The sequence below is a fragment of the Megascapheus bottae genome, chromosome 37 (genome assembly GCF_031878675.1).
Source record: "Megascapheus bottae isolate mThoBot1 chromosome 37, mThoBot2.hap1, whole genome shotgun sequence".
Taxonomy (NCBI): domain Eukaryota; kingdom Metazoa; phylum Chordata; class Mammalia; order Rodentia; family Geomyidae; genus Megascapheus; species Megascapheus bottae.
The window spans coordinates 2,437,541-2,445,935 of record NC_143545.1 but is presented as its reverse complement, the minus strand read 5'-3'; the positions used below and the strand labels follow the sequence as shown (position 1 = coordinate 2,445,935).

Genomic DNA, 8,395 nt, shown 5'->3' with positions numbered 1-8,395 from the left:
AAACAAAACAAAACAAAAAAAAATAGATCTAGATAGACAGATAACTAGATAGATAGAGGATCGATAGATAGCTAGATAGACAGATAGATAACAGGAATAAATGATAGCTAGCTATAGACTAGATCGATGAGATATAAACAGAAAGATGGATGCTAAACCATATTCTGTGCAAGATAGAAAGAGATTTAAAGTAATCTCGTAAATAGGCCCCAGCTACTCAGGAGGCAGAGATCTGAGGATGGAGGTTCAAAGCCAGCCTGAGCAGGAAAGTCCAGGAGACTCTTATCTTCAATGAACCATCAGAAAACTGTAAGTGGAGCTGTGGCTCAAGTGGTAGAACACCAGCCTTGAGCTGAACTGCTCAGGGGCAGTGCCCAAGCCCTGAGTTCAAGTCCTATGACAGACCAGAAAAAAAAATCTAGTCAGAAGAAAACAAAGACAATTAGAGGGTTGGGGCTGTAGTTTAATGTCAGAGCACTTGCCTGGCGCACTTATGAACCCCTAAATTTCAATCTCAGGACCCCAAAAGTTATTTTTTAAAAATAAGTTGAGGGCCGGGGGTTTGGCCTAGTAGTAGAGTGCTTGCCTAGCATGCACAAAGACCCGGGTTCGATTCCTCAGTAGCACATATATAGAAAAAAGCCAGAAGTGGTGCTGAGGCTCAAGTGGTAGAGCTCTAGCCTTGAGAAAACCCAAGGACAGTGCTCAGGCCCTGAGCTCAAGCCCAGGACTGGCAAAAAAAAAAAAAAAAGAGGTTGAGTCAGGCACAGTAACTCACACCTATAATCCCAGCTACTCTGGAGGCTGAGATCTGAAGCTCCAGGTTCAAAGCCAGTCCAGGTAGAAAAGTCCATGAGGCTTTTTTTTGTGTGTGGGGGGGGTCACAGGGCTTGAACTTGGCCTGGGTGTTGTCCCTTAGCTCTTCAGCTCCAGGTATCGCCCTACCCTTGAGCCAAGCCCCACTTCCCTTTTTTTAGAGGTTAATTGGAGATAAGAGTCTCAGGTCCTTTTGTGCCCGGGCTGGCTTTGAACCTTGATCCTGAGATCTCAGCCTCCTGAGAAGCTAGGATGACAGGTGTGAGCCACCATGCCTGGTTAAGTCCCCGAGAGTCTGATCTCCAATGAACCAGAAAACCACAAGTGAAGCCTTGGCTCAAGGGGTAGAGCACCAGTCTGGAGCAAAAGCTCAGGGCCAGCGCCCAGGCCCTGAGTTCAAGCTCCACAAGTAAATTAATAAATATGCATCTATATGAATACTTATAGATTGTTTGGAAACTCAAACAGGTTAGTTCCACCTTTTAAAAATTTATCCAGAGCATGAGGAAGAATCTGAAAGACTTGAACATAAGCACAAAAACCACCAGGACAGAGTAACCTAAGAAGAAGAAGAAAAAAAATGTGTCCTGGGACTTGAACTCACAGCCTGGGCACTGTCCCTGAGTTTTTTCACACAGGTTGGTGCTTTACCACTTGTGCCACTTTAGCTTCTTTTTTTTTTTTTTTCTGCTGGTTCATTGGAGATCAAACTTTCCTGCCTGGACTGGCTTTGAACTGTAAACCTCAGATCTTAGCCTCCTGAGTCCCTGAGATTACAGGAAGGCGGGGAATGATTGTCTTTGAACTCAAGCAGTGGCCCTACAAAACAGTGTATGAATACAATGCGAATTCCCCCCTTCCAGCCCCTAGATTTTCTGGGGGGTTTTTTTGGGGGGGGGGATCTCTTTGGAGTTGTTCCACCTTTTAAAAATTCCATCCCGTCTTCCCCCCCACCCAAGGCCCTTTCCACAAAACTCCACACCCTTCATCCCTTTTTCAAATAGCTCTACCTGCCCGAGTGTCCTGTCTGCTGTCTCTCTCTCTCTCCCTCTCTCCTCTTTCTTTCTTTTTCTCTAACAGTCTTTTTCTACCCAGGCTGGCTTTGAACCTTGATCCTTAGCTAGATCTCAGTCTGCTGAGTGACTGGGGATTACAGGCGGGAGTCAGTCTGTTTAGTTTTCCCTGTTCTTTATAAACAGATTTATTGAAGTAGCTGCCGTGTGTCTGTAAGAACAGATTTGAAAATCTTCCTGGAGTTCAGCACTGAAATTGGGTCCCAAATCTCAAGTTAAGTGGCCTTTCGTTCAACCCCCAAAAACAATCCCCCAGGAAATTCCTTTTCCTGCCTTTCTTGAAAAATCCCAAGCAAGAAAGAACTCATGTCACACACACATAAAAAAAAACCAACCAAGGGCCAGGTTTCAAATCCATCCACCCCGAGGTTAAATATTTCATATAGGCTGGAAGGAAAATAAATGCTAGATATTTCTAGAACCACATTTAGAGATGCACCCTTGAATTGAGAGGTGGGGGGGGGCGGGAGAAGAGATGGATGAATCTTCAATTTTTGGGGAGGTTAACATGAATCACCAGATTTCTGGAACCCCAATTTGTGGATTTCTAAGCAGCTCTGGGGCACTCCCCCAAAGCCTTTTGCATTTCAATAGACGTGGCTGGGCTGGCAGACAGGATTAAGCGAGGTCACACCTGGGGTGGGGCTGAGGCTGAAGAGGGGATGGGCCGGAGGTCAGAGCTTCCTATAAAGCTGCAGACTCCAGGCGTGGAGTCTTGGGATTGCCTTGGTTTACCTGAACTTTTCCTGGAGCTCTGGTTTCTTGCTGTTTCCCCTGGAAGCTCTCCATTTTGGAAGCCTTTGCACAATCTCGGCCATGAGTGTGGGTTGTGAGTACGCTCAAAGTTTGCGTGGTGGACGACCAGCCAACGCCGAGGACAGTTTGCTGAGGAGCTGCCAGTCCCCAGAGGAAGCTCCCAGGCCCAGCTCTGAGTCCTGCTTCCCAGCTGGCACAGGTACGAAAGGTACTGTGCCTCACGCCTGTAGTCCCAGCTACTCAGGAGGCTGGGTTGGGAGGATCAGGGTTCAAAGCCAGCCGGGGCAGGAATGTGTGTGAGAGTCTGGTCTCCAATGAACCAGCAAAAATACAACCACCACCCAAAAAAGTGGGGGTGTGGCTCAAGGGGTAATGCGCTAGAGCTCTAGCCTTGAGAAAGCCCAAGGACAGGGCCCAGGCCCTGAGTTCAGGCCGTTCTAGAAATAGAAAGTCTTGTTTGGGTTGTCAGCAGGGTGCAGATTTAAGGGCTGTGGGCACCAAATTGGGCAGCTGAAATGTAATGTGTGGTTTGTATTTTTTATATCATTTATGTATATATTTATATATATAATTTATATATATAAATTGCCAGTCCTGGGGCTTGAACTCAGGACCTGAACACTGTCCTTGGGCTTTCTCAAGGCTAGAGCTCTACACTTGAGCCTCAGCACCGCTTCCGGCTTTTCTATATATGTGATACCAAAGAATCGAACCCAGAAATCATTAAATATATTTGTACATAACTAGATACGTTGTGTCCCCGAACTCTTCAGCTCAAGGCTACCACCCTACCCTTTTTTTTTTTTCCCTGAGGAGTTTATTGGAGATAAGAGTCTCAGACTTTCCTACCCAGCCTGGCTTCGAACTGAGATCCTCAGATCTCAGCCTTTTGAGTAGCTGGGATGGCTGGCGTGAGCCACCAGCGAGCATTCAGCGTAATTGTGGAATTTTTCATAATGACTTGGTCACAAATTAAATATGACAAAGTAGCCGGGTGGCGTGGCTCCCGCATGTCACCCCAGCTACTCAGGAGGCTGAGACCTGAGGATCTCGGTTCAAAGCCAGCTGGAGGCAAGAAAGTCCAGGAGACTCTTGTGTCTTAACAAACTAGCACAAAGGATTAAAAAAGAGCTGTGGTTCAAGTGGTAGAGCACCAGGCAGCCTTGAGTGAAAAAGCTCAGAACCAGGTCCTGAGTTCAAACCCCAGGACTGGCAAAAAGAAATCCACTGATCAAACTGCATAGGAATTGGTGTGGACGCCAGGTGCCCGTGGCTCTTTGGTTTGGTGGGCTTTGCTAGCACTCAGTAACCTGGCTGGCTTTGAACCAGCGCTCCTCACATCTCAGTCTCTCTGCGGAGCTGAGATTCCAGGCAGGCGTGCAGGCGCTCGGCTACCATGTCAATTCTCTCCCCTTACCTCCAGCAGTTTCTCCTCAGTCGTCCATAGAGATGCTTGCCCACCAAACCCCTGGCTCTCCCTCTGCCAGTCCCACGAACGTCCCGGGCAGCCAGGAGCAGCTGCACAAGCGCCCTCTCAGGAAACAGCGAACTGTGTTCTCCCAAACGCAGCTCTACACCCTCCATGACCGGTTCCAGAAGCAGAAATACCTCAGCCTGCAGCAGATGCAGGAACTTTCTGCCCTCCTCAACCTCTCCCCAAAACAGGTTTGGCCAGCCATTTTGTGTGGGGTGTGTGTGTGTGTGTGTTGGTGGTGGTCCTGGGTCTTGAACTCACAGCCTGAGCGCTGTCCCTGAGCTCTTCCACTCAGTTGGTTTCCTACCACTGAGCCACAGCGCTCCTTCCAGTTTTCTGGTGGTTCATGGGAGATCAGAGTCTCAGAGACTTGCCTGCCCAGGCTGGCTTTGAACTACGAACCTCAGATCTCAGCCTCTGCAGTAGCTGGGATGACAGGTGTGAGCCACGGTGCCCGGCATCCACGTTGTGCTTTCTCAGTCCTGTCACCATTTCCTCCATATAGGTTAAGACTTGGTTCCAGAACCAGAGAATGAAATATAAGCGACTGCAGAGCAGACTTCTAACAGACAGCGGCCTGGTGTCCGAGGTAACAGGAGATGTCTCATCTTCATTTCGTTGTTGGGGCTTGAACTCACGACGTGTCACAATCTCATTTGGCTGGTATACTCATGCACCCTTCGTGGCTTTTTCCTGAATAAAAGAATCACACAGGGGCCTAGAGGTAGAGTACTTGCTTAGCATGCACGAAGACCCGGGTTCGATTCCTTGGTACCACCTACACAGAAAAAGCCAGAAGTGGTGCTGTGGCTCAAGTGGTAGAGCTCTAACCTTGAGAAAATCCAAGGACAGTGCTCAGGCCCTGAGTTCAAGTCCCAAGCTGGCACTGCAGGCGTGAGCCACAGCGCCTGGGTTTGTCTTCCACAGACTCTGCTTCTCTCTCTCTCCCTCCTCAGATGGGCTTTGACCCCATGGACTGCGGAGACCAGCAGGCCACCTCTCACCTGGCCCCGGCCACATCTGGAGGAAGCTTTCCTTTCTGGGACAACCAGATGTTCAACAACAATCGGTCCTGGGGTCCCCCTTTGTTGAACCCTCAGCCCTGGAACAGCCACAGCCAAGGCTGGAACCAATCATTCCCCCAAAGGGGAGAACCTTGGCAATTCCAGACAGACTTTCTCGGGGGAGGTCCGCAAAGTTCCAGGATGTCTGAAGGAAGCCATCCCTACAGTTACCGACCCCAGAGCACGGATTGTGTCGGGAACTATTTTGCCAATTTTCCACCCAGTGGCCTGTGAAGGATTCATGTATTAAGTTGTGATACTCACTTTTTTGGGGGGTCAGGGGGGATGGGATGGAAAGGGTCAGTCGTGGGACTTGAACTCTGGGCCTGGGCGTTGTCTTTGAGCTCTTCAGCTCAAAGCTACCACCCTACCTTTTGAGCACAGCCCCACTTCCCATTTGCCAGAGTTAAATTGGAGATAAGAGTCTCAGGTCCTTTTGTGCCCAGGCTGGCTTTGAACCTCGATCCTCAGATCTCAGCCTCCTGAGTAGCTAGGATTACAGACGTGAGCCACCGTGCCCGGCTCATGTAAGGCTCAAGGCTGGTGCTCTACCCCTTGAGTCACCCCTTCTCTGGCTGCTTTTTGCTAGTTCATTTATGTGATTGGTCCTATGGCCTTTCTCTCCCTGGGCTGGCTTGGAACTGTGACACCCATCTCGGCTGGGGTTACAGGCCTGCGCCACTGGGCTGGCTCGGTAGAGGTGGAGATGGAGAGATGGTTTTCTGTGCTGTGACATTTGGGCAGGTTTGGGGACACATGAAGAAGAAGACTGTTCTTGCCTCCATTGTCTCTGCTTTTCTGCATTCACCTTATGGTGCCGAGTAAAGATCTGACTTCATCTTAAGTCTTTGGCTTTTTGTTTTTGAATTCCAACAGGGCTGGTGTTGGTGACCAAAGCCACATCTTTGGATAATCAACCACTTGAGAGTGTGGCCTAGTGGTAGAGTGCTTGCCTAGCATGCCTGAAGACCTGGGTTCGATTCCTCAGTACCACATACATAGAAAAAGCCGGAAGTGGTGCTGTGACTCAAGTGGTAGAGCGTTAGCCTTGAGAAAGTCCAAGGACAATGCTCAAGCCCTGAGTTCAAGCCCAGGACTGGCAATAAATAAGGGAGCATGGAGACTGGGCAGTCTAAGTTCTCTCCAGTCCGGCATCCTCTTAAGATTCCTTAGCGGCTTCTTTTGTGTCTTTGGCCCTCTGGGGATACAGACAGGCCGAGGGGCGCTGGGTGGCTTGGAAATGTCACCAGCCTGACCACCTGGCTTAGGCCAATCCCCTGGGCCTCCCGCCAAGACCTCTATTCAAATGCCAAAACAAGGCCTGCAGAGCCGGGATTTCACAAATTCTTTGCTCTTCAGCTGAGGGCCCAGCCCTGGAGGCCTTGGAAAATACTGGTTTCTCCTTCAGACTTGTGTGTGTGTGTGTGTGTGTGTGTAAGTGGGGTTCCCATGTCTGTTGTAATAGTAATGAGATTTGACCTCAGGGCCTCTGCTTTGTTGTTGGGCCTGGGGCTTGAACTCAGGGCCTAGGCATTTTCCCTGAGCTCTGGGTATGAGAACTGTGAGGCCCAAGTGCTGGAATCCTCCTGCTTTTCATCTTTCCTGTCCCCTAGAGGAAGAGTTCCTGGATTTTACCATTTTAAAGACGAAGCAGCCACTCCCCTGTCCTGTCCTCCATTCTTGTAATTTAACATTAAAAAGGAGGCTTGGGGGGGGGGGGCAGGAGGGGGTCTAGTGGTCCAGTGCTTGCCTAGCATGTTTGAAGACCCGGGTTCAATTCCTCCGGACCACATACACAGAGAAAGCCAGAAGTGGTGCTGTGGCTCAAGTGGTAGAGCTCTAGCCTTGAGAAAAACCCAAGGACAGTGCTCAGGCCCTGAGCTCAAGCCCAGGAATGGCCAAAATTAAAGTAAAATATTTAGGGGGACTTCCCATGTTCTAACTTGGCTCCTTTAATATTCGTGAAAAATAATGTACTTTCCAAGTGGCACACACACACACACACAATCAGGATAAGATCCTCCATACGACCTCCATGTCTAATTCCAGTGGCAAAGCTCACTCCTTATCTTATTTGGCACAGATTAAATCAAGCTTCATATTTAAAAAGTAGTAACGCTTAAGTCACACAGTAAGATAAAAATTCCGATATCAAAAACTCTGTTCAATGTTTAACTTATTTGGACTATCATGACTTTATTATACCCAACATTAGCCTGTTTTTTCTGTGGGTCATGAGGCTTGAACTAGGCCTAGGCACTGTCCCTGAGCTCTTCAGCTCAAGGCTACCACCTTACCCTTGAGCCGAGGCCCACTTCCCATTTTCTAGAGGTTAATTGGAGACCCTCAGACCCTTTTGTGCCTGGGCTGGCTTTGAACCTTGATCCTCAGGTCTCAGCCTCCAGAGTAGCTAGGATGACAGATGTGAGCCACCGTTCCCAGCTCCTGGCTCTCTCATTCCTTTGTTCTTGTCTTTCTTGCTAGTCCTAGGGCTTGAACTCGGGGCCTGGGCACTGTCGAAAAGCTTTTTCACTCAAGGCTGGTGCTTTACCACTTGAGCCACAGCACCACATCTGCTTCTGGTTGGCTGGGGATGAGAATCTCACTTTGAACCGTGATCCCAGTCGTAGCTGGGATTCTAGGCCTGAGCTATCAGTGCCATACATTTTAAAGACAGCCATTGAAGGAGCCATTTGCTAAGCAAGCATGAGAGACAACGCAGAGAACGCAATGCAGTTTATTCAGTAGGCAAAGGCATGGGGCAAGAATTAGCATCCAATTTGCATAAAACAAATGGATGGATTTTCTTCTTAGCAGAGAACAGACTCACTCAAACCCATACTGGAAAAATAAAAACTCATTTTTTTCATGTCCTAATAAAGAATCTGCCATGGCGGGAGACTATTGTAAATTACTTTATTTCCAAATAAAAGAAACCATTGTAACCAAAGAAACACAAGAACATGAGTACAAAAAAAAAAAGCCAGATCCCCAAGGGAGAAGAATAAATCCACGTTGTATTTACTGACTGCCCAAAAAACTCAGCAAGGAGCCACAAGAGTGCTGAGTGTCTAGTGACCTGAGTGAGAAACTTAAAAGGATCAGATGGGATTGTGGGAAATGAGGACCATAATACTTTTGGCTACAAAAGTCTGGACAAAATAGAAGCACCATGGAAGAAATCATATGACCAGGGGAAGAGCTGAATTGGG

General features: G+C 48.5%; 1 protein-coding gene across 1 annotated transcript; it reads left to right on the top strand.

Annotated features, from left to right (window-relative positions):
* Nucleotides 1–2,705: 2,705 nt before the first annotated feature.
* On the top strand, nucleotides 2,706–6,451 carry Nanog (Nanog homeobox). The gene is made up of 5 exons (XM_090325190.1): nucleotides 2,706–2,844; nucleotides 4,069–4,310; nucleotides 4,625–4,708; nucleotides 5,076–5,188; nucleotides 6,394–6,451. The coding sequence occupies exons 1-5, from the start codon at nucleotides 2,706–2,708 to the stop codon at nucleotides 6,449–6,451; spliced, it is 636 nt and encodes a 211-aa protein (XP_090181316.1).
* Nucleotides 6,452–8,395: the final 1,944 nt, after the last annotated feature.

What these genes read in the sequence shown, in the direction of transcription:
- Nanog (XM_090325190.1), top strand. Translation starts at nt 2,706, where the DNA reads ATGAGTGTGGGTTGTGAGTACGCTCAAAGTTTGCGTGGTGGACGACCA. An exon ending in CTGCTTCCCAGCTGGCACAG is followed by an intron (nt 2,845 to 4,068) that starts GTACGAAAGGTA and finishes CCTTACCTCCAG; the next exon opens with CAGTTTCTCCTCAGTCGTCC. An exon ending in TCAACCTCTCCCCAAAACAG is followed by an intron (nt 4,311 to 4,624) that starts GTTTGGCCAGCC and finishes TCCTCCATATAG; the next exon opens with GTTAAGACTTGGTTCCAGAA.